Source organism: Agrilus planipennis, unplaced genomic scaffold, assembly GCF_000699045.2.
Source record: "Agrilus planipennis isolate EAB-ADULT unplaced genomic scaffold, Apla_2.0 scaffold72, whole genome shotgun sequence".
Classification (NCBI taxonomy): domain Eukaryota; kingdom Metazoa; phylum Arthropoda; class Insecta; order Coleoptera; family Buprestidae; genus Agrilus; species Agrilus planipennis.
Window position 1 is genome coordinate 106,999 of NW_020439081.1, and position 25,110 is coordinate 132,108.

General features: G+C 33.3%; 3 protein-coding genes across 8 annotated transcripts in view; 1 reads left to right on the forward strand and 2 right to left on the reverse strand.

Moving 5' to 3' along the window:
• Positions 1-281: 281 nt before the first annotated feature.
• LOC108733200 (NACHT domain- and WD repeat-containing protein 1) lies at positions 282-13,321 on the forward strand. Of its 3 annotated transcripts, none has more exons than XM_018464279.2 (20): positions 284-1,430; positions 3,645-3,847; positions 4,532-4,720; positions 4,781-4,948; positions 5,458-5,608; positions 5,678-5,885; positions 6,037-6,192; positions 6,245-6,540; positions 7,553-7,787; positions 7,857-8,228; positions 8,292-8,523; positions 8,664-8,851; positions 8,917-8,990; positions 9,061-9,573; positions 10,178-10,425; positions 10,481-10,553; positions 10,941-11,077; positions 11,134-11,334; positions 11,493-11,627; positions 11,742-13,321. In XM_018464279.2, exons 1-20 carry the CDS (start codon positions 1,363-1,365, stop codon positions 11,957-11,959), a joined length of 4,065 nt encoding a protein of 1,354 aa, XP_018319781.1. In that variant the 5' UTR covers positions 284-1,362; the 3' UTR covers positions 11,960-13,321. The 3 variants fall into 3 exon arrangements, with proteins under 3 accessions (XP_018319782.1, XP_018319781.1, XP_018319780.1); XM_018464278.2 differs by having other exon boundaries at positions 1,363-1,430; positions 3,645-3,871; XM_018464280.2 differs by lacking the exons at positions 11,493-11,627; positions 11,742-13,321 and having other exon boundaries at positions 282-1,430; positions 3,645-3,871; positions 11,119-11,200.
• Positions 13,198-14,296, reverse strand: LOC108733201. 2 transcript variants are annotated; one of them, XM_018464282.2, is made up of 2 exons: positions 13,956-14,296; positions 13,198-13,532 (listed from the first exon to the last, which is right to left on the reverse strand). In XM_018464282.2, the coding sequence occupies exons 1-2, from the start codon at positions 14,058-14,060 to the stop codon at positions 13,389-13,391; spliced, it is 249 nt and encodes an 82-aa protein (XP_018319784.1). In that variant the 5' UTR covers positions 14,061-14,296; the 3' UTR covers positions 13,198-13,388. The 2 variants fall into 2 exon arrangements, with proteins under 2 accessions (XP_018319784.1, XP_018319783.1); XM_018464281.2 differs by having other exon boundaries at positions 13,593-14,296.
• A 4,979-nt stretch (positions 14,297-19,275) lies between these two features.
• Positions 19,276-25,110, reverse strand: part of LOC108733209 (rhophilin-2) — a 49,849-nt gene continuing 44,014 nt past the window's right edge. For all 3 annotated transcript variants that reach the window (XM_018464293.2, XM_018464292.2, XM_018464295.2), the window contains exons 3-10: positions 21,800-21,953; positions 21,601-21,742; positions 21,296-21,537; positions 20,581-20,950; positions 20,318-20,512; positions 19,867-20,096; positions 19,640-19,792; positions 19,276-19,568 (exon numbers count right to left, since the gene is read on the reverse strand). In XM_018464293.2, the coding sequence (XP_018319795.1) occupies positions 19,377-19,568; positions 19,640-19,792; positions 19,867-20,096; positions 20,318-20,512; positions 20,581-20,950; positions 21,296-21,537; positions 21,601-21,742; positions 21,800-21,953 (1,678 nt within the window). In that variant the 3' untranslated portion in view covers positions 19,276-19,376. The remainder of the gene's footprint in view (positions 19,569-19,639; positions 19,793-19,866; positions 20,097-20,317; positions 20,513-20,580; positions 20,951-21,295; positions 21,538-21,600; positions 21,743-21,799; positions 21,954-25,110) is intronic.

A 25,110-nucleotide genomic window follows, 5' to 3' on the forward strand; every position in this document is an offset into this window, starting at 1 on the left:
AACGCATGCGTGAGCCGTATCACCAATCGTCCCGCACTGTGTTTTTAATGTACTTTCAACGTATGCAAACAATATTTATAAATTGCTATTAAATTTATAAAGGGTATATAGATTTAGAGCCAGTTAAAAATGTGGGTACGCAAAAGTGTCAACCTATTTTTAAAAAAATTTTATGTACATATAAGATTCATTTTTGAAGCAAATACTTGAATAAAAAAAAATTATCTGCAATAATCTGCGTATGTATGTATTTTTTAAAAAGTTATAAGAATTGTGGAGTTCTAAAAATCATAGTATTAAAGCCCAGTTTTTTGTTAAAGCTCAAGAACGAAAGCGCGTTCTAAATCTTTATTATTGCTTATTTAATTTTAATATTTACCAACCGAATCGTATAATTAACTGAATAAGTAAACCTAATAGTGATTCTTCCAATGTCTAATATTCGATAAAATAGCTCTGAACAAAAAAGCGCAATAAATAAAAAAGAAATTTAAATTGATCGCTACTTTTCTAGACAGCTTATTAAAAATATCTGTATTTAATGATTTTCTAATAATAAACAGAACGAGTTCAGCAGCAACTCTAGACACACTGTATATTTATTGTAGATACGTGTCTGTCTCTCCGTTGGCTGTAGTCGAAACAAAAATAGAACTACCAGTGGTTATTAGGTGTCCGAAACTAATTTTCTAATGGTACTTAAGTAGTTATTTGCGTGCGTAGGTAATATACTTATATACATATATGCATTCATATATGTAAATATATACTCCAATATGAGTGTGTAGTATGTAGAGCTAGATGATACAAACTTTTCGTCGTCACAACAGCTCGACGTCGTTAGGTCCTTTATTTATTCCAGGCCATCCCTACGCAGTCCTATTGCTTTTTACGGGACTCCTAGGTGGGGAAGGGGGGAAAAGAGGAACCCGCGGCGTCGACTCTGACGTCACGGGATACGCTTGCTCGCGCCAGCTCGTCCTGATCGATTATTGCTACATAGTTCCCGTTTAATTTACTCGGACATGCACAACCATACACAATATAACGGGAACTCGATAAAAAATAAGTTACAAGTGGTTTATATACTAATCCAAAGTTTCCGAAAGTTTTCACGAATGACAGGGGTGTAAAAGTCAAGGGTCGCACACACCCCTTTATGTAATAACGGCAACCAGTGTCCCCGTATAGAGCTCGCGGGGACCTTGACACGATGCCACCGGTGTTGTTGGTTTTTATTCAGTGTTGTGTTTAAAGCGTTAAAATAATAACGAATATGATCATGTGGTGGGCTGGGAGCAAGGAAGTGCAGTTTTAGTGACGCCACGGAGAGAGGAAAAACAAGGAAGAGGTCACATCACGATGGGCAACTCGTGTAGCAGCGGTCAGTCGCACAAGGATAAGGATAACATGTCGCAGAGGTCGGAGGAGTAAGTTTTATCATGATACCCTGTTAATATTTCGACGTTACTGTTTCTCTCAATGTGTTCAGCTATGATTAATACGAGTGTTAATTACAATCGACACCAACAGAACTTTTTACACTTTACCGTAAAAATATTCAATATTGTTTGGACAACATGTTTTTGTCAATAAATAATATACGGAACATAAGATGTTTATAAATATGTAGCTAGATAGCAATATTTTTATTAAGTGAACTGGAAAAATGTTCTGTTTATTTTTCCAATAATTATATAGTATCTATTTTAATAAATTTAATCTATTTTTCATTTTTATATTCCCTAATAAATTACCCATACTTGCAGCATAGGCAAACTTTTGCCAAATAAAACACCTAATTATAATCTAAACGGTCTACAGATTTGTCGCTAAATGCAGAAATGTGTTCACTAACGATCAGATATAACTTTAATAAATGCAATACCTACTCAGTAACAATATTCACATATTTTTAAACTTACGACTGCTAAAATTACTTATTTATATTATGAACTATCATATCTCGTATTTATGTAAAAAAGCGGCATTCATTATAGCATTTGCGTCATTAAATTAATTAAACTCCATAACTTTTTGAAACATTCGAAGTAAAAAGCACGACAAAAGTAAGTTTAATTCACTTATAAATGTGTTTTAATTACTACACGTTTACTACTTTTACTACATTATAATAATAAAAAAGTAATTACTTAATTTTCATTCAAATCAGTTAATGAATGGACAATTTAATGGTCTATTTTATGACTTTTGCAATTCGAGTTTCAAAATAAACGGGCGGATCATAATAACTGAACGATTAAAAAATTCATTTGAATAATTCAAATGGGTGCCAGTGAAATAGTGTAATTTAAAATAAAACCCGATTTTTTTAATTAACTAAAAACAAACAAAGACTTATATCGTACATACAGGCAATTCGAATTAGTAAAAAATAAATAAATGATAAAAACGAAAAGCTAATGAGATTCTATTAGGTAAGTTGTCTCTAAGTTTTGACCTCGGCATTTGACTAGGCTCTATGTATTATAGCATATTTGTGCATAAATTACAGAAATAGTTAAGTGACGGGAAGTAAGAAATGTTACGTTTATTTTCGGTTTTAACGATTATTATTAACAAACCAAAACGCAATTCACTCGCCTATCGTTCAATAATAACACATTTCACAAGCCATTGTAATATTATCTAATCCGTAAAAATTTACCCGAAACATGATCGGTACATGTTGCTATTCAAAAACATGAAAAAGCTATGACATAATAAATGTTTTAGGTACATTACGTAAATCGCACTCCCCTCATTGATCACGTTAAAGAGAATCGATTTGGGGAAAGCAAGTGATTTATTTTACGTATGTTCTATGTACGTAAGTTACCGTGTGAGTTTTAGCGTATCATAGCAGTTTTATGTACCTATTCTGAAAATATTGTACATATATCTCTTATCTAAACAATACAGCCGTTGCACTTGTTTACTTTGCAAACAAAAGCGAAATAAGTTAATTAAACAACTTCCATTACTAATAATAAATTAAGATAGAGGGTGTTTTAACGAAATACGTCATTTTAATCTTTTACTAATTCAATTAGCAGATTGTTTTATACTACATACATTTTAAACAGGCTAGGAACCAACTAATGGTCCCGCTAGATCCTTACGGAAAATGGCTCTCTGTTGTAGTTCTCGACGTGTAGATCAAAAGTCTCAATGGGCGTCAGAACAACTAGAATCCAAAGTTTCAAAGAGTTTGAAAGAGAACCACTTTTCATAAGGATCTAACAGGGCCCTTCGCTTTAGATACTACTTATTCACGAATATATGAATGAATATTCACTTGTCTATCAAAACAATGTCGCTATCTCAACTTAAAATGTAAATTCTTTTTGATAAACTTTAAAAACCATGATTAATAAATCAGAGCATATCCCTTGTTCAAGGGAAAAAACTTTTTCTGACGCGTAAAGAGTATACAGACAAATATACGTGTATGTTTCTTTTGTAACACAGTTAATTAATAGATGGTGTGGCCATCATAAAATATAGGTACTCGAAAGTGTATTAGCACCTTTAATTGGGTGGTTCAAATATACGTTTCTCATATAATTTTCACCCTTATAATGCAATTAGTTTAGTCTGTCATTTCGGATCTGTGGTCAAAAAAGTTTTTGTAAAACTTTCAGATCCGGCAGTTATCAAGTGAGAGCAAGTTTGTCAACAGAAAAGCAACAGGTTCTGCTAAATCATGTTTCACAACAGCAGCATTCGGGAGTGCTTTTGGAGCCGAGTTCGGCGGGAAAAGCTCCCCTTGAAGAGCCTCCTAAAACATTACCAACCGCTACTGTAACTAGTGAGAAGAAAACTGTACTCTCCAAGGCGTTGCATGGTACTGTTACAACTAGCATGTCTGGTAATTTCTATAAACTACTTGAAACTTCTTGCTTGGTGTGTCAGAAATCGACCGACGCCATTCATATATGATCTATTATTACATTTGCACACATAAAATATGTTATGAATGTAAACCCAATCGGAAACGCGGAGATAAATACGCTATCAACTTATTTTAAGAACTTGACAATTGTTGATGGATATTTGGACCTTTTGTATCCGACTGTGGAAGACATCTTCGTGGATTACGTGATGATATAGTACTACAAGCAATTATTTACAGTCGTTTTCGTCTTCATGTAGTACACAATCCATTGAAGATGTCTCCTACTGTCTGAGACAAAACGTCCGGCAAATTTGATGGATGATCACGACCTATCAGCCCGGAAGATAACAACCCTCTTCATTAGATGACATCAGTTTAACATTCAGGATGTCTATTTTGATAGAAAATACTTTTTCTATTCAAATAGTTTACACTATCCAATCAAGTAAAGACTTTAACGGAAGCGTTTACAAATTTATTTGACCAATCAAAATGTAGAATTTTTAAAATATTATTCAAAGTTTCTGTTCTTTCCAAATTGCAATCCAAAGTTTTTCAGAACATATTTTATTAATATGCATTTAATACTAAAAGAAAATAAGAAATTGGCCATTAGAGTGTGACACTTTGCAGAGTCGATGTCGTTAAGTTCTCCTGTTGGTTCTCACAGTCTTGGAGATTTCGATTCTGCGCAACTTCCAGAGGAAGTGGCCAAACTGTCGGAACAAATGCAAAATTTGCTTCTTGGTAGAGTTCTCCAACAAAAGACATCAATTAAGACACAAAAAATTGTCATTTACATTTGCGCGGCCGATTCACAAGGTATTTCTATCTTATTAACGTCCACACACACAATTAACGGATACACCTACCATTTTTTAGACTGTTGTGTGGAAAAAGGAGCTTTCCATAATATCCTCTATCCTGATCTCAGGTCATACTGCCGTTCCAGGGATTATGAGCTACATATAGTAGACCTACACTGGAAAACGTTGCTTGAAAAACAACAGGATCATGAGTTTCCAGAATTGTGTATAGGCGAACTAACAAGTACGAAAAACATCCAATATAGTCCAATTGACTTATATTTTTTCCAATCCTTGTAATAGTTTGCTAAATCATTTTCGTTCGTTTTGCGTTTTAGAATCAATAATAATTTCAAACGATTTCTAATGCCTTTTTGAGCTATTTTAAAAAGAATCTTACTTTCTCTCTTTTGGTCTATTAAGAATTTTCACCACATTAACACCTCTAGTTTGTTTCATTAGAAATTCAGTTGATTTCACATTAATGCTGGACAATTATTTATGAATTAATTATTCGTAAGTAATTATCAAACGATAACATCTAGTAAATTATAACGAAGAATCAGAAAAACAAAGGTCAATTTCACAAGGAATATGCCCCACAAAAACGTATTTTGCGTTTTCAATTTATTAATTTCCCTTTTTTAGGAAAAAATGATTTTCGAGTTATTTTTCCCCTATATACTTACTTCCGTTTACAAACAATTGCTTTGTTGCATTCGTTCAAGGATTTTCACATAAGTATTCTTTTAGGACATTTGGAAGTAGCGTACGTAATACCTGTGATTTTCCTTAATAATTCGTTAGGCACCCCTTTACTTCCAAACACAATAGAATGCGTAGATTTCAAAGTAGCAGTAGATAGTGCAGAAAGTGAAACTGCACAATCCCTGCTAAATAAATGGTAAGTTGGACAGAATTGATAAAGAAAAAGTGGAAAAACGAGGAAACGAAAAATTGTTTCTGCACCCAGGTATCGCTTAGATAGCGAAGCTCAGCCCCCTTGCTACCGTTTACAGCCAGTATCTTGCCACATCACCGGATTTCGAGAAACCTCAAGCCAAGAAAAAGAAGCAGCCTTAGAAGAATGGAAAACTGAAATTGAGAAGCTCCTTGAAGTCCTTGTAAACGTTTTTCCTCTGGAGTTAAGAGATAGTTATCTAACAACTGTCGTTGAGCAGGTACAGCAAAAACGTCACATTTATGTATCTTTAGAAATACCTTCAGTATTCGCTTGGATTATATTATTATTAACACTAGATGTTCCAAATAATTCAAAATTTTGATCGGGAAGTGCTTGGTGAACAAAAAATGAACAATTATTTATTCTAGGAGGTCCATAACACTGTATTCATGAGTCAGGAGTTAGCTAAAAGGTGTATATGGGTGAACAGAGTTTTCACGCCGTCAGAAAAGACGCCTGAAAATCCAACTTGTGGAGAAAAAGAACTCGAACGTCGTCTCAATAACTTACAAAAAGATCTCAGAGTAAGAATAGCATCTGCAGTTCTACGAAAGATACTAAATCAATCACTTTCAGGAGCAGCTCGCGGAAAAGCATATTATTAGGACTCTCGTCAAAAATATGGATAAAGGATTGAATTTAGAAGTAGCCGAACATAAACAGTACATCGATCAAATAATAACGAGTTTAAAAAAGTATCTGATCGAAACCATAAATAATATTATCGAAGAGCACAAAAGTAAAACAGTTGTTAGACCAAGCTATGGCATAGATTCTGAACTATTCGAGGAGCTGAATCAGCAAACTATTTTTTGTCAAAAGGCAGCTCAGTGTAGTATAAATCGAGAAAAGACCATCAATGAAATTAAAAGGTATTCAATCGTAGGTATATTGGTATCCAAAATTATTTCTGAAATCACATTGCGACTCTGTAAAATATCTTCCTCTTCAATTTCTCGGTCTTATCTACGACTATCGAGTAAAGAGCACTTATTTATTAATCAAACTAATCAATCAGAACATATTTTTAATAGTCTGCATGTGGCTACTACTGAAAAGGAAATGGGATCTGATTGATTAGTTAATTCAGCTTTTAAATGTGATAATTACTCATAGTGATGAACAAAGCGAAACCAAGATCAAGACTGTCTCAGTCTTGATACTGTTCTTGGCCTGGCTTATTCGGTCTTGATGTTGCTCCAATGCTTCTAGTCTTGATCTTCCTGATGTAGTCTTAATCTTGTTTTTGGACTTGCGTGTTAAGTCTTGCTCTTACTCATTTAATCTGACACTTAGATTTTCTTTAATAATTCATCTAGCAATAAGCACAAATTTTTCTATATACCGATTCAATAATTGCTCTGAATGCTGAAATCTTCTGTCAGACATGCGACCCTGTCATCACTTTTAAAGAAAATAGTGTCGATACGATATAGGAATACAGAACACTTAATCCAAGGACATTCTTGTAGATCCCTTTTTTCGAACAGCGGTAAAGTTTCTGTTTTTTATATTTAGTGTTAAAATCTAGTAACGAAAACTAAAAATTTCAAATACTAAAAATGTTTTATTCCAAAAAAAGAGTATATTACAACTGCTTGAAATAGTTTAACTCATAAATCCATCGGAAGTAATAATTTTTAGATTAGTTTTGCGTATTGGACCTTGATTTTAGGCTTGATCTTATTCGTTCAGTTTTGGTTTTAAATTTTGTCTTAGTTTTGCTAGTACAAAGCCAGTTTTGGTCTCAGTCTTGTATTTTAACCAAGATTGCAAGACAAAGAGTAATTTTGCTCATCACTATACTATATCATCTATGTTGTCCTACTGATTGTGGCATTTTAGGATAAGAGTTGCTGGAGGTTTCAAAAATGTTTTTTTCAGCTATATAACGAGTGATAACGCATCCCCGTTAGTTGTTCTTGGAACTAGTGGCTGCGGTAAAAGCACCCTTATCGCAAGGGTGGCTCAATGTTGTCAGCAGTGGTTGCCTGAAGCATTTCTTATCATTAGATTCGTTGGAATTAGTGCACAAAGTAGTACAATCGAACAAATTTTGTATTCCATCACTAATCAGTGTTCTTTTCTTATACACGGGCATAAATGTTACTGTAGGCATGTAAGTTATACGCATTACAAAGAAAAAGCGTTCACAAAAGCATCCTAACGGAATTTTCTGATTTTTTAGAATATCGAAACTTATTCCAAAGTTCTTCCAGACCTTTTAACGTCCGGCCACTATCAAAGGCCAATCATTATTATTTTGGATGGTATCGATCAAGTTAAACCTTTTGGATTAAAAACGATCGAATGGTTACCTAAGGAACTTCCGGGAAATATTAAACTTGTTTTGTCCGTAACTGAAGGTAGCGATATTCATAACTCGATGAAAAGTAAATTTAGCGAAAGTTGTTTCGTGAAAATGGCGATGTTGGGAGAAAAGGAAGCAAAGGACATACTGATGTCCAGCGTTATGCAGTACAATCATAGCGTTGATTCTAAAGTTCAAGACTGTGTATTGAAATCCGTTAACGAATGTACGCATCCACTCTATGCAAAAGTAGGTGATTTCGAACTTTTCTATTTTCAATTCACGACAATTAACTTTTTTATTTGTTTCTAGGTCTTGGCGTGGCAAACATCCTGGTGGGTTGACGACGAACACACTATTGTGCCAAAAGGTGACGTTACAGCACAATTGAGTCAGATGCTTGAGGAACTCGAAAATATTTTGGGATTAGAACAAGTTCAACATGCTTTGGCATTAATGATTTCTACGAAACATGGAATTACCGATTCTGAAATGATAGATCTTCTAGCGTTCGACGAAACCTTCCATTCAGATGCTACATACGGTAGTTTTACATATTACACATACATAGATAATGGTATATTTATAAAAACAGTTCCGAAAAATTTTGAAACACCCTGTGTATAGTTTTTGATGTTACGCCAGACAAGGGGCTTGATTTATTTAATTAAATTTATTTTTCAGTTGTTTGGGCACCAGGCTGTCTGACTTGGTCACGTTTGAACAAACACTTGGCACCATTCATACAATGGACATTGACCAGTGGAATGCTGGGCATTGAGTTTAGGGACAGCACATTTTGTGAAGCCGTTAAATGTAGATATAAAGACAATTCCCACTGGGCACATAACATGCTCTACGACTATTACAACGTGAGATACATTTTTTGAAATTTTATCTGACCATACTAACATGTTTGCAATTTGTTTTTTATTAGGGAAAATGGTGGAGTTCTCAAGAAGAGAAGTTCAAAGCGAGACTAATGTCCCAAGATACTGTCCTTGGAAAATGGTAAAACTAAATGAACATTGTCGATACCATGTTATCGTTTTTTTTTTTTTATTGTAATTTTATGTTTTAGTTGTTATAATAAGAGGAAAACGAACGAATTGCCATATCAGTTTTATTGTTTAGACAAAATGAGTTTTTGTAAATCAACATATCTAACCGACTTGTCGTGGATTTATACGAAGATTTGCGCTTCGGGACCCTGTCAAATGTTAGAAGACTTGTTCATTTGTGAAAATGCTCAAGATAAATATATCGAAATTCTGCGAGAGTTTTTAGAAGAAAACACGGTCTTCCTCAAATACGACGGCCGACAGTTTTATCCGCAACTGTATTGCTTTCTGAAGATGAAGATTGCAAAAAAACAGCTACAAATTTCATCCGAAATTAAGTTGTCTGAGATATTTGAAAGGACAAAAACTCCTCCTGTATTATCCTTAGTGCCTTTAGATGTCGATACATCTGAAGATGAGTTGAATATGGGTACGATAAATTTCAATCTTATTCTTAGATTACCAGGCACAGATAGTTTCATTGTAAGCGTTTCCACTGAGAGAGATGAAATTTGTGTTTGGGATGTTGTGAGGTAAGTAAAAATGTTGCTTATTTCTATCTTGGACTGCATCAATTAACTACACTTATTTATTGCAAAGACCAAGGTTACATAGTCGCTCTGTTGTTATCTGCATTTTCTTTCTCCTTTTTTCTTTTTTTCATTGTCCCTTGGAGTATATTGATTCATTTTGTTGATATAACTCCCATTTCCCATGGTTTCACATCGACAATGATGCTGCTTCAGGGTTGATATTTTGAAAACTCATTTTATCACAGATGGTCTCATTCTTGGGTCAGCGCTTTGGGTTGCGGCTTGATCAATACATCAAACTTTAAACCCCTTCTTGATCCGTTTAAAAAGACCTTTCTTAGTGTTCGCCTACGATGTAGAAGTTCCTTATACGTTCCGTCTGTGCAAAAGTTCAAATGATATTTTGAAAGCTCATTTTATAGTAGTTGATCCCATTCTTGATTCAACGCTTTGGGCTGTGGCTTGATCGATACATCAAACTTTGAACCCCCTCTTGATCCCTCTAGCACGTATTACAGGTCGAACCTATCAAGCTACTACTGCTGGAGGGACTGTCCACCCACCAGTATTTTTAACTAGATAGTAAATTATATTCTCTTTGTAGAGGAATAAAAGTACGAACTTTATCAGGCATTAACCATCCGTCAAACTTAATACCGATAGACCAATATAATTGCGTAGCGCTGTGCAAGCGAGAATTGAAAATATACAATTTAGATACAGGATCGTTTGTGAAGAAACTTAAAGGCGTTATGAACCAAAAGATGCCTTATTATGGGCTTCACGACCAAAGCCACTTAGTTGCGCTTAGTAGAAATAGGATGTATGTTAATCTTATGAATTTAGAGTCAGGTAAGAGAAAAAGAAAAATTGAAAAAATCGTTTAATGAATCAATACTCATTACAGGAGACTGTGTTACAACATTCAAGGCAGGTGAAGACCGATTTCTTAATTCCCTGCTGGTTTCGGGGGACGGGAGGTATGTTTTAATATTAAAAATATGTCTATTATCTATCTCATAAGCAACAAACTATGTTAACGTTCACAATCACCCTTTGATGAAGTTTTTACACGAATGTTATTGAGTTAAAATGTTAATTGCGGAAGACATTAGTTGTTGAAACTTGTATATAATGGTTAATAATAGAAACGCACTTATAAATTCCAAGCAGATATTTAAAAATACACTGCGACTGTTTCGCTATAACATCATAGCTTCTTCCGATGAAGGTACAACTAATTTTGAGACGACTTATTTTATTCAATCTTCACCTGAAGAAACTAATGTTTTAACAAAACAATAGCAGTGTATTATTGAAACTTAACAATTGTTATTAAAGTTTTGATGTAACCACATATTTTGTAGAATCCTTGTATGTGGTGACGAAACTCAAAAACCATTTCCTTTACTCGTATGGAATTTAAAATCAAAGAAACTAATGTACGATCTACGAATTCCCCATCATGATTTTATAACATCCTTATCAGCTATAACATATGAAGGTAAAACATGAAAGCGTAATAAAAATTGATTTCCAAAAAAGTTGATTTTTTTTAAGGGAACTACGTTTGTTGTGTTTGTCACGAAATAGATGAACCTAATCCGAATTTTATAGTGGTGTATGATCTTCAAAGCGGCACCTTATTTAAAAAATGGAAACCCTCTTGTAGCACCGTAGCCTTAGAAATAAGTTCTCCCGGAGGATGTGTAATATCAGGATTGGAAGATGCCAGGATTTTAGTATGGGATCTCATTACTGGTAAGTACCTAAACTTATAACTTATACCAGTAGGTACCATTTGGGCGCATGCCCTTACAGCTTTATTTAATAAAGCAACGAAATTGGACAATCTGATGATATTAAATCATTACTTATCAAATGATATCATTCTCTATAGTGTGAATATTGAATTTCAGGGAATTGTAGATGGTCGCTGTGTGGTCATACTGCTCCTGTTAGTTCGTTACGGTTAGATCCTACAGGATTCTTTTGTCTATCATCCGATGTGAAATGCAGAGATAGATCAATTCGGATTTGGGACCTCAACAAAGGTATGCACTGTACTAGTTCAGATTCAGAACATTAAGATTTGGAAAAATAGATTTTATCCATTTAAAGTTGTACACTTGAATCTCAATAAGATGTGAAATTTAATGAAATTGTAGGTGATTTAGTGGCAGTTTATACTCCTCAAAATAGCATAAACGCTTGTGAGATAATGTCTCGAGGAAGAATCGTAGTATTGGCATTAGAAGGATTTCCCACCTTACAAATGTTACACTTGAGAGGACCAGGGGTACAACATGCAGACGACAATTACGTTTATGGAAATCCCGAAAATAACTTTAAAGTTTTTAACGTCGACGAGTCTGAAAACTGCTGATGTTAAATGCAAAATTTCTTTGTTTGTTTGTTTGGATATAGTACCTTCTATATCCATCCATCTGCAATTGCTGTTTATCCCGTAAATCACTTTTGTAATAACGCACAAGGATATAAGGGATTTCCTTTAATCTGTTATTTTTTAAGACTGATCATGATAATTTCTCGTGTGCGCTCGTTATTCGTAAAATGTTAATTCATCAATCCATTATTTCGATTATACATTCCGTACAGTTATTGTTAATTAATAATTGTTAAAGAAGCACGTTAAATTTCGACATTTTTCTTGACAATCACTGTTAGCTGTTTAATGTGTTTATGTGCATACTTCCATTCAGTGATTCACATCAAATAATATCAATATCGACATATATTTTAAAATATATGTTTAGTCATGCAGGCTTTTAACTTTGCCAATTCCATTCCATGTAAAACCAAAGAAAGCCTCCCAAATCAGAAACATACTATAGTCCTTAATTTGATGTGAATCACCCTTACATTTCCAATGTAAATATCACAAAAAGTTTCGTGGTACACAAAAGTAGAAACTACTTTAATATGCACAAACTTTAATTTTTGTGACAATCCCTATAAGTAATTAAAAGACGAATAATTCACTTGGTAAATAATAATGTGTTAATATGATAATTGCTTTTAATTGACTCATTGATGTAGTTTGTAAGTGAATTGGACCCTGTGTACGTCTATTAAAAAAATACTTGTTTTAAATTAATTTTAGAAGAAAAAAAAAACATTATTTGAGTTATGATTAACTCGTAAACAATTTGAATCGTTTGTTTTTGCAAAATTTATTTTTTAGTGAATAAAATATCAATTTGAAGATAACAGAAAAGGAAGCAGTTACATATAAAGGACTACTTGCTAATACTAAAGTTTTAACATTGTTTTATCCCTCAAAAAGGTTAGCTGTGTACTCCAGATATACTCCAAAAGTATTTACAGTAGTAATAAATATTTTATGAAACAAATATTGAAGGAGAAATTAACACCTTTATTTTACTTGTATGTTCTGACCCGTTTAAAAAGTGTCATACGTATGATATTATTTAGGAAAATAGGAAATGTTACTTTGTTGTAATGAACAATAGAATGTTTAAGAAAAATGCAATGATGTTTTCAAGAAAAAAAAAACTAAATGTACGACTTGTATCTCTTTAATGAAGGTAAACAGCAAATGCAGGAATTTCAAGTATTATGTTTCATAATTAGCTATCTTTCTCAATTTTATCTTGTTGTTTATATTTTGTTAGAAAAACTCTGTTAGGAATTTCCCATCTGGCATGTGGAAAAGTTATATTTATGTATATGTTTTTCTTGTACAGAATAAAATATCTTATTATGATATTTGCTATTTAAAAGACATTTCAATGATCTTCAAGTAATTACAAAAGACACATATTAGAACATAATTATTCTGCAATTTCTTTATAACAAACATCAAAAGATGGAATACTCTTTGCATTCTTCATACTAACAAAGCACAACTGTAAAAATTCATCTAGTACTTGACCATCTGAATCTGCTGGGTTTTTGAGGAAATTTATAAATGCTGTCTATAAATACAAAAAAAAAAACAATATTATTTCATACATCATAATGTATTTGAAACCTACCATTTTAATATGGGGCATATAAACAGGTTTATGTTCCAAAAGCATTAGAAGTAAACGAGTTACATTGTCCCACTCTTGCCTCAAAATACTGTTCCTAATTAATTGTGGAATATACGTAGGTAAATACCATAGTACATTTGGCTCTTGTGTTAAATGTGGAGTAATATTTTTAGAAATTGATTGTGAACATGGTGAGGGCTTTTCTTTTTCAAATTTTGTTACATGAACATCCTCTAATATTTTCAGGGCGTTCTCAATGTCACTTTGTAATACACTTTCAGTATGTTCTAATACGTGAACGTTGTAATCTTCTCTCTCTTTTAGTTTCTTTGCAAACTGTTTATGAAGTTTTCGAAACCTTACCTTGAGCAACTTTTCTTGTCTCCTTTTCCGCTCATACTGTTTGTAACGCTGTTTTACACCATCGTTGAAATCGTTGTCATAATTGTTACTACTTTCTTCTTCCATTTAATTATACTGATGAGAAATAATGAGAACAAATTATTTAAAAAAGTTTCATAACCTAATATTCCACTAAAATTGTTTAAAACTATCAGGATCGGCACAGTATTAATGTATATGGTAAACTAATTTAAATAATTAACCATTGTTTTTTTATTTTAAAAATAAACCATCAATATAAGAATAAACAACATAAAAGATGCCGGTACCGAACGTTAAAAACATAGGCATAAACATAGGTTAAAAACTAGGTTAGACTATGAGGTTAGATTAGATCATAGATACCAATTAGAAGTTATGGTTAATGTACCACTAATATTTGCAGTGTATAGTTATAAGTAAGCCGAGCCTTAATAATAATTTAGTAATAATAATAGAAAAATGGAAGATACTTTTAAATTTTTTTAATAAAAAAGTTGAAGACTTGGGGTTTTCCAAAACTGGAAGATTTTCTATTGAAAATGGGTTTTTATAACATATGTACCTGGGTAAACTCTATTTTAACACCATTTTCAATTGCTTCAACAAAAAGTTATTTTACCATTTTGTAGATCTCTTAAGAGCCAATTCTTTCATTTAAAATTGTTTAAAACATACTATTTATATTTACATATAATTCCAATACTAAATTTTAATCGTCAAGCATTTATTAAAAAAAAGAAAGAAAATTGGAATCAAACATGCACTTGTTCGGCTATAAAAATTAGAAGCAAGTAAAATACATTTATAACTTAACTTATAACAACTGAAATAAAATAAAGTATTACTTTTATTAAACATTAAAACAGTAAAAAATCGTTCAAATATGTGAGTTTTGGACGCTGTTTGCCCAGTTTTTCCGTAGTTAATAGAACTTGTCGTGAATAAACATTCTAAAATCATTTATTTATAATAAAAAGTGAAGACCTATAGGTCCTCTTATAACAAATGAAATAAATTTGCCGAAATAAAGAAGGATATTCACATTCCTAATACAATTATTTTAAATTCGCCCATGTATATCAACTAAGCTGGCTGTGAATTGTAGATTCTGGTGTTCTTCTCTGGTTGGTTGGTGGGGAATGGTCTTTTCAAGTGATGTTATATTTATGGAAACTTTACTCTCGAAAATATTTTGTAAATTTTAAATAGTAAAAGGGCATAGGCCAAAAAAATTTTGGCCAAAATGCGTTCTTCTAATGGTCCACTATTCGAGGTATGTATTGTTTTTTTTCGCACCGAAAAGATGATCGTTGCATTTTAAGATTAATTTTCGATAACGTAACCTATGCCTTCATCATTATTATAAGGTCGTCAGTCCTAAGACTGCCTGGACACGCACCTCCATTCTTTCCTATCCTGAGCTAATCTTGGCATTTCCCTAAAACTAGAACAACCCACATCCTACACATATCTACTTACTGATGTTATTAATTTATAATTTTGATACCTAGACGTCTTTGTAATCAATCTAAATAACCAAAAAATTCCTAGAAGCTTGCTCTCTTACCCATTAAATCAGTTAAGGCATTTTCATGTTTCTATAGGAATTGGAATGGAAGTTAGTCTAAAACATTTTCAACAGAATCAAATTGATTAGGAAGGTCAAAACCTCCTTCAGAGCAAAGGACATTCTTGCATCTTCATTTAAGCCATTACGTTCATAACTTAATAAGATATGAATTTTAATAATAAATGAAAAGAAAATTGTTTCATTTTACTTTATGGTTAACGTTTTTATAAAGGAAAAATGATGATAAGAATCCTGGGGGCAGAAGAGAGCACCAAGAGATGAAGTTGAAGATCCTCCAGTGAAGAAGTTCTTGGAGTTAGGTACGAATTTCGAATTTTTATGGGAGCACATACTCTGCACCAGGGCCAGATGTAGCATGTAGGAAATTTTGATCAAAATTTGTTGTTTGCATTCACAAGTATACTTTCTTATTTTGCTTCAGTTCAATCCAAGTTTGTTACTTGAGAAGAGAATCTAAATAATATTTGACAAGATGCGGATATGGAAGGTTGACCGAAGCATCGTCGTAGCTATTCCAAAAGAGCCTCGACGAACCACATCGAAGAGTAATTTGGACAACAGCAAAAGGTAAAATTAAATAAACCCTTCCAGTTTTCTATTAATTAAGATTTATTGTTTCAGAATACATTTTAAACGTACCTATCAATGTATCAACGTTCTGAGGACCGTCAATCAATCGACAATTGACGGGGATGGTGGAGGATCTCAACCAACGAAGACTAGCAACTCAAAGAAAAGTATGTCACAACGTTTTACTCCTTAGAGTACTTCTATTTAATTGCGTTTTCTTTTCCTTGGTTACATATTATGAAGTTATCAAGAAGAAAGAATACTGGGGGTGGATAAGAGCATCAGGAGACGCAGATGCCAGTAGCTCTAGACCAGCAGTTTCAATGTACATGGATTATGGGTTGTACAATCGTCATTACGAAGTAACCAAATTGCTTTGGAGTACAATCTGTATCTCAATTTTACAGGTAAGTATCCACGTACTTCACTGACCTACAGCCTTTTCTTTTGTTTCAGCTCTATGTGAGTTTGTTGTGTGTTCGAATCGTATTTAAGTTAAAGTGCCTTTCAATGATATTATACTTGGTGGTGTTCGCGATCGGTAGTGAAATAAAGTGTCAATGTGTGTGTGTGATGGATAGTGATGGAATGGTATGGTCAATGGTTCCCCCTCTACCCTCCACCCATTCTGGTGTGACATCCAGTCACCACCATTCATCACGGAGAGGATGAGGATCGTGGACATCCGACGCTGGATAGATAAAGGTTTCGGTGAACCCTGCTGAGGTCTAGCCGACGCCTCAAAGTAAGTCACTAATGAATATTCTTTCAAATAGACTTGAGTGGCAAGTTTGTATTACCCATGTTTCCATTTGCATTTTTTTGATTTTTATTATTTTTGGGGCTAATTTGATTTTTGTGCCCAATAAGGTAAATTACAAACTGTAATTTAGTGTATTATTGGGCTCCTCTGGAAGTCCATTATCCAATTTAATCGTTCCACGTTTTAGGGACCGACGTATGCAGGTGCTGCGCCTGTGACGTCAAACTTTGATTATTATTATTATTTGGGTTTTATGATTTTATTAGCCGCTGGTTTAGGTCCTTTAAACTCTATTATATATATCTATATTTGTTGTTGTTTTTCGATGAGCATATATTCGAGGATGGATGGAGAACATTTAAAATTTTAATTATCTGATTACAATACTTATCTACAAGGGGTTTTGTCCACGTTGTCATTTGGGTCTTGTGTTCCACATACATATACACCATGCACACAAACTTTTACATGTTTATTTTATATATGTTTAATACTTGTCACTCGTTGGGTCTATTTGATATTTTTTTCAGCTGGTGTGCCTATATAGCAGTGTAGAGAGGAAGACAGTGTTAAGGTATAATGTACTATGCCTTCTTCTGGCATAACAGTGGCGGTTCGCGAATCGGTTCAGAGTTGGCGCCAAGTTTAATGATAAAAGTACGATAATTACAGAAGCTGATTTATGTTTTTACGTCTGTCGTCTCTAGAAACTGGATTTCTGGATCCTAACTGTCTTATTGATGATATCCCCATGGGGAATTATGGTAACCTAAGAAGTGTCCTTTTACAAACGATATCATTAGGAATTTCTCGTTGCCGTTGCTGGATTTCCAACGCTATTACTGAAAAACGTGAAGTTCCTGAAGTTATCCCTTGTGATAGGACACGAAATATATATATAAATATTTTTGACGTCACCATGATCAATTAATTTCATCAATAAGACGCGGTTAGAATTCGGCGATCTAGTTTTGTAGTAAGCTCTTCATAATCTTGAAATTAAAATTTTTTAGAATCTTTGATGAATATTTAAAGTTTTATTTTTATTTAAATCAATTCAACTCTTAGTGATTAATTCGATAACGACTCAAGCATACCAATATTTTAGTACCATTTCAAAATTGCAGATTTTTAAGAATTCAGTAGAAATACAACAATTAACTGTTAATAATTATTTTCCTGTTCGTTTAATTTTTGAATTAGCTCACTTTTAATTTTTTCTTTTGCAATTTGGTCATAAGAGTTCGTTCAAGGGACAGGCGAATTTTTAATTTAAACTCGTTCTCGTCTGTCTTGAATTACCGCCGCTGTCGCAACCTTTGCAATGCCTTAATAACAATCAATCTTTTTATATCAAAATTTATTCTTAATTTCCAATATGTCAGATTAATTTTTTCAATTATCGATATTCATTTTTACCAAAACGTTTAATTTATATAATAACATTCGTATTGTACCATTTCTATTACCATTACGTATAGGTATTATCACTAATTCTACCCATCTAAAACACATACACACCAATTCGTAAGTAATGATGTTAATACAGTACCTACTACCATCCCACTAGTGGGTTCATAGGTTCGAAATAAATGATATCTTTTATCTTTTACTAATCTTTCCCCTTTTATTTCAGCATGAACGGTAAGTGAAATACTTTATAACCAACCCAATATTTTTAAACGACGATACTAACCTCCTTACCTATTTTCTTTTTCAGGTTTCCGTGGGCTTTGTCTTCATTTGTTTCATACATTCTTTCTCTTCCATCTTTAGAAGAGAAAGAATATCAATAAATCAACACAAGTAAACATGATCACACAATTCGGTAAAATCGCGATCGAAGTTTTTCGTATCTTATTAAACGTGACTTTTTTACCTGTTTGTCATGTTTGTCGTTCACTCGAAATATTATTTATCCATCCTTAAAAATTTAATAATCAAATATTAGTTTTGTCGTGGTTCTGTTGTCCCAATAGTCGAGATTCGTTACAGGTTTTTGGTTGTATATTTAGGGCAACAGTCTCCCCAGTTCTCTATCGAAAATAGTCGGAGAGGGTACCTAAATTCTGCGATTTCCGATATATAACCGGTACCAATATAATTATCACTTCATTTAAACGCCTAAATTTAAGACTAGATACAATAATGGAAAGTGAAACCCATTACAATTACTTAGCTAGTGGTTTTCACTTTTTATGTTTGGTTTCCTTTTCGGGGTAAAGGAAAGGGGTAAATTGGTACGAAACCAAAAGAAAAATAATGTAACAAAAACGTTTATGTTTCTAAAATTACAAATTTAATGAAAATAAAATTATATATAACAAAAGAAGAAAACTAAAACGAATATTACAACTTCAAGTTATTAAACTGATACAAATTCGTCAAACTACTTTGACCTTTACAGGAAATAAAAATAAATTAAACAATGTGTACATACATCAGGTAAAGTACAATTACCTTATATTAAAACGGACTATCTTAAAATCACATTTTCGAATAAGTCTTTTCCCTCTCGAGACGTGGAGTGTCGTTTAAATAAATTCCAGGAGAGTCTCTTATGATTTGTATGATAGGCCAAAGATCCCGAAGGACTTGATAGACCACTAGACACTCCTGAACTACTGCTATGGGTAGAAATAGATCCCTTGTTTGATTTACCCAATGGCTGGAAGAAAAACATCCATTTTAAGCATGCCAAACGACAAAAATAAAATCGAAAATGTTTCTGTATGATACCTTCAAATAATTCCTATCCATGGGAGTTACAAGTTTGAGAGACAAAGTTTTTTCGTGTTCTTTGATCAAAGTGACCACTTCATCATGGGAAGCCCACTTGACGTCTTTGTCCCCAATCGCCACAATAAAATCTCCCTCTTTAACGCCACCAAACTGTTACGACAAATTATACACAAAATAAATTAATAACCACCTATCCAATTGTTCAATTTTCAGTTATAGTTTACCTCTGCTAAAGAATTTGAATCAACGCTTGCTATTATTACTGGAGCATCACCTCTAACTGAAAAGCCAAAACCGTCCGTATTCCGTCCTTTGTGTAACTGTATTTGCCTTGGCGCCGACCAATGTTTTTTTGCAGAAAATATTGCAATCGGTCCGAGACTTCGGAACAAATCGTTAACTCGAAATTGGGCAAAATCCGGTTGCGTAAGAGACAGTTGGAATTTAGTATTACCTAAAAGTAAAATTGTTATTGGGAATTTTTTAATTGAGCAGATTGAGCAGTGCCCCCTTCCCTTCAAAATGAGCTTTAGCAATAATTTTGGGGAGATTAAATTTAACCCAACAGCCACTTTCTAATAGTTAAAAGTTTGATGTTATTCTATTTTATAATCACGGAAAAAGGCAGACAAAACAAATGTATTCATCCTTCCAGACGAAAACCTCTTAATTTACCTTCTATATCTGGAGGATCCAAAATATCTCGGAAATCGTCTTCTTGTTCATTTTCTGTATATATTTGGAGTGCTGTATTATGAGCGTTTCTCAAAACGGATGTGAGAGCTTGTTTTCCTTTTAATTCCCTACAGAGCCTTTGCAGCCTTTGGCATTCCTCATACACCAGCAATGCTTGACGAAGATGCGCCTTTCCTAGAGTTACAAGAAAATAATTACTACATCTTTAAAAATTGCAATGCTCTCAATTAATAGATACCTACCTAACAATTTTCTTTCTGTCTCGTCTTTTGGAGAACGGATATTTAATTGCGTAGAAGTGCTTTCCAAGTGTAAAAAATGCAATAAATCTTTGGTAGCGGGTGACATGTTTTTGGCGTCCTCGTGTAGTATTCCAGAAGCTGCGTGGAAGTGTGCCATTGCCGTGAAATATTCATGTTTCATTTGAAGAAGGGAAATCCAACCGAAAGGAACAAAGTCTTTGACTGACGGGTGCGTGATAATTTGGTGAACGTGAGTGTAACATTCCCCAAGATACGAAGCTTCTTGGGCTAGGTCTAAGCAAACATCTACCGTTCTCTTTTCTTTGGATTGGAGATCTAACTTTTCAAGAAGACATTCTCGTGCTTGGGCCTACAATTAAATACGTTTTAAAATCTACTCGAACAATAAATTGATTTTGATTCAATGAAAAATGTAGGTACCATGTTGCTGAAGTGCAATTATTATAGAAAATACTACAAATGGCGTGGTGAGCGCCATCTGTAGTACGATGCTACATTTTAGGATTACGTATGCTCCAGCAAGGTCCATTTAAAAATATGGATATCTACTTGCTGTGTTCTGTCGGAGCTGCCTGCGACGCGCTGATGAGATCCAAATGATCGAAATCGCGATCCGCGTTTGGCAGTTTCGACAGAATACAGACCAATTATTATGTGCAATTATTATAATAATTAATCAAAAGAATCTACTGACCAGCATTAACTGTATAAGCATTTCCAACATCTCAGGGCCAAGATCCATGGACGGGGCATTTGTAAAATTTTCTTGTATGTATCTAAAAGTTCCAGCGGCCCTTAAGAAACTGTCAACGGCTGAATCTAAACCTTTCGACGTTCGCCGGTCTTGTTTGGTACCTATTTGGGTATATATGGCACCAATATTAAAAAGAACGCATGCTTTCTCGAAAGCTACGGTCCTTTGACATGATGGCACACCTGTGAATGATTTTGGTATCAAATAAAAATTTGAAAGTAGACCCTTATTAACGGATGTTGTACCTGTTAATGAATCAAACCATTCAAAATAAATGCCTAAGGATCTGTCAGGTGGAAAAAACCTTCTTTCAACGAAATACAATTGGTTAAAATATTTAAACAAAAGGGCTATTCCGGAATTGTCTCGAAGAGGAACTCTCATTGCCTACAATAGGAACATTGTAAATTTTACGAATCTATACGTTTTTCTTTTTGGACTTACTTGTCGAATATCCATAAATTCTGAAATAATTTCGTCATACTTGTTTGCATCTTCGCTGTAATGTTCCAATATAAAATCTTTGAATGGTTCTCGGAAATCGATTTCTTTAGTTTCTTTCAAGCCAAGGGGAATCATGGGCATTATTGCACCCGAGCTGAAAATTATAATGAATTTACATTTTAATGAATAAAATGTCACTACAATTTCAAGCTTCTTTTCTCAATTGAGATATTGATATAAGTAAAAAATAGTAATTTCTTTTCAGAAAGATCTAAATATCTTTATTATATATGTCCTCGAGACATTTAATAAACTGCCAACGTCAAGATGGCGGTCATAGTAAGCAAAAAAGTTTCCTATTGTTTAAAATCATCATTGTATGCAGAAAATAAGAGACGTAGCTGTTTAAACTCTCTATTTTCATTAGAACTTTCATAAAATTTCTATTTAATGTAAAAGTGAAGGTCCTTAAAAGAACATTATAAAATATGAAGTAGATGGCTTGATGCAATAGATTTTTTTGTAATCGTAATGGGGATGCTGCACAAGTTAATGTTAAATTTGCTTGATCATAAAGTGTAATCGTATCTGGTCAATTACGTAAACTACTAAACTTATTTGGCGCCAATGGCCTACATACCAATAATTCTTCAATATTTGACCAATTTATTTTGCCTAACATAAAAAAAATAAAATATTCTTGTATCGGATAAGAATGTGCTTCATTGCCCTTCCTTTACCGAAAAACCTTATGATAAACCTCAACGTTTACATTGTATAGGGTATCTTATCGTTTCGATATTGTGACAGATTTTTAGAAGTATATTATTTTTTTCAATGAATGTTGAAGATTGAGAAAAACGCGATATGTAATTTGGGAAAATGTAGAAAATTTTTTAGAAAGCACCCTGACTAATTGAAAATCACATCACACGCTTATTTAACGCGAAGGTCATGGGCATTTCATGGCCATGGTCAGCAAGCTCTCTTGAAGATCATTAACACACATATTTATCATCTCGCTGGTAGTAGCGGCGGCCCATCAGACAACCAGCGCGGCGACCGCTCCAACCATTTCCTCTTGTGACCCACATAACAGAATTGCGAGAACTGTTAATATTTCACGTGCTAACTATCAACATGTGCTCATGGCCCGCAACATATCTCACCTCAGGCATTCCCTGTACGCTACAAATTTATGTTTTATTGCAACTACTGTTACTACCAGGCATTTATTGTAGAATAAACAACAAATTACGATTCAGTTATTCCATGTTTAAAAAGATAATCGCTCAAATTAGTTAGTCAGTGATGGAAACCCGAAGATACCTAGAACATTACATCAACAATAATACCCTAGATCAACCTAGGGTCATTAGAAGCAATTGATACTTTGCTCAAAGGGTAGTAACTGTCATATCTTAATCTTCAATGTTAAGTGTTTTAAAAGTCTCATACAGCTTGCTGTAACATTTACCTAATTAGGTATTCTAATGGTCTTCTGGTTTATCAGCAGAGAATGGAGAACTTAATATCGAAGTACATATAGAAATAACGAAAAACTTGATTAATAATTTAAAGATTTAGTATTGACGAATTAGTAAATTGACTGATTGTAGAATTAAAACTGGAACTGGAACTGGAACTGTCTTGACTAAGATGTTTTATTACTTAAGTTTCGCGACGTATTTGGCAAAAGAATAAAATGTTAAAGTAATATTATGAATACGGAGTGTTACAATTTATAATAGTTGTGGGTAGGTCTGTACATTACAGAATAAAATTTAGTTACCAGACCTAGGGGGATTTCCCTAGATCTAGAGCATTTTTATTTAATTTATAACATAAGTAATTTCATTTTTGTAGCAAATTAATTCTTGGTGTTACTTGTGTTTCTTTAAATACTTGTGAAAGAAAAAAAGTACTATATGTCTGTACATATTGGACAAAAATAGGAAAATTATGAAAGCGTCTTGGTTTCCGTCAATTACAACGTAACTGTATATACTGTATAAATAACCTGACATAACGGAGATTATATTGTTCCACATCTGTTAAGTAACAATAGGTAAATCAACATTTGCTTTGAACAGTAGGGAAGTGGGCCAATGAATATTTGGGTCTGTTAAACATCTCAGCCAGTCGTCGAATTCCGTTCGATGATCTTCATTTCCAGTTGCAGATGCAATAATAATAAATTTATTCGTGTTAAGTACTATTAACGCAAGCTTGCAGAAATATCTACTTTATTTAGAGATAAACATAAACTGTAGGCAGTCGTGTATCCTTTCTGGTACAAAATACAGTTTAAATATCCACATTAACTATTTTTGAAAATTATTCGTTGTTTATTTCAAAATGCAGTTAATTAAAAGATAAATTGTGTGATTTATAGGCATGACAGCAAATAAATAATTAAAAAAAATTAAACTGTAACTAATTCTTTGTTAGTTTTATGTAATTGAATTTTATCTCTTTATATATAAAAATACGCACTCTTACGATCACATTTACACGTGCGTGCAATATTTTTCTTAATATGCCATAAATGATAAAAAAGTCTCGTAAAGCAAAACTTTATGAAGTCATAAAATGGAACCTCCAGTATGTAATAAAATACTGTACTAATTTGTCATTACTAGGTACTAAATTTTAATATCTCCCCAGAGAGTAAAATTATATTTTACATTGTAACACCTTGAAATGAATTACATAAATACGTAAGCATTACAATTGTTTCACAATCTTCATTCAAATTATTATAGACCAGGCTTTGTTAGTCAATTCTTTGCTAAAATCGAATACTTTAATGCTTACGCCCTTTTCGGAGTCTACACAACCCTCTCGCTTGTGCTAAATTAAATTTACACCATTCTTCTCGCCCGGGTATTTTCCGTTAGTGTCCGACCGAAAGTTCGGTTTCGGTTTCGGCGGCAAACCTGCCGAAAGTACAACCGAAACTGCGTTTATTACTTAAATATTAAGTTCCTATACCTATTGTGATATTAGGTAACAATAACAAAAGTAATTTTATGTTTAATATTATATAAAAAAGCATGAATAATCTTCAAAAGAAAAATGAGCCTAGTCTACTATACTTACTCAAATAAACATCTCACCTATTTTAAGTTTTTTTAAGGCGCAATTAAAGTATTTCCTTAAATGCAGAGCTGTGATTTAAAAATAAAAAAATAAAACCGACTGATTATAATAACGTTTTCTTTATTTTTCTCTCAAAACATTATCCTTATAAGGAAGTTTCGGTTTCGGCCGAAACTGAGACCGTTGCCGAAATTCGGTTTCGGTTTCGG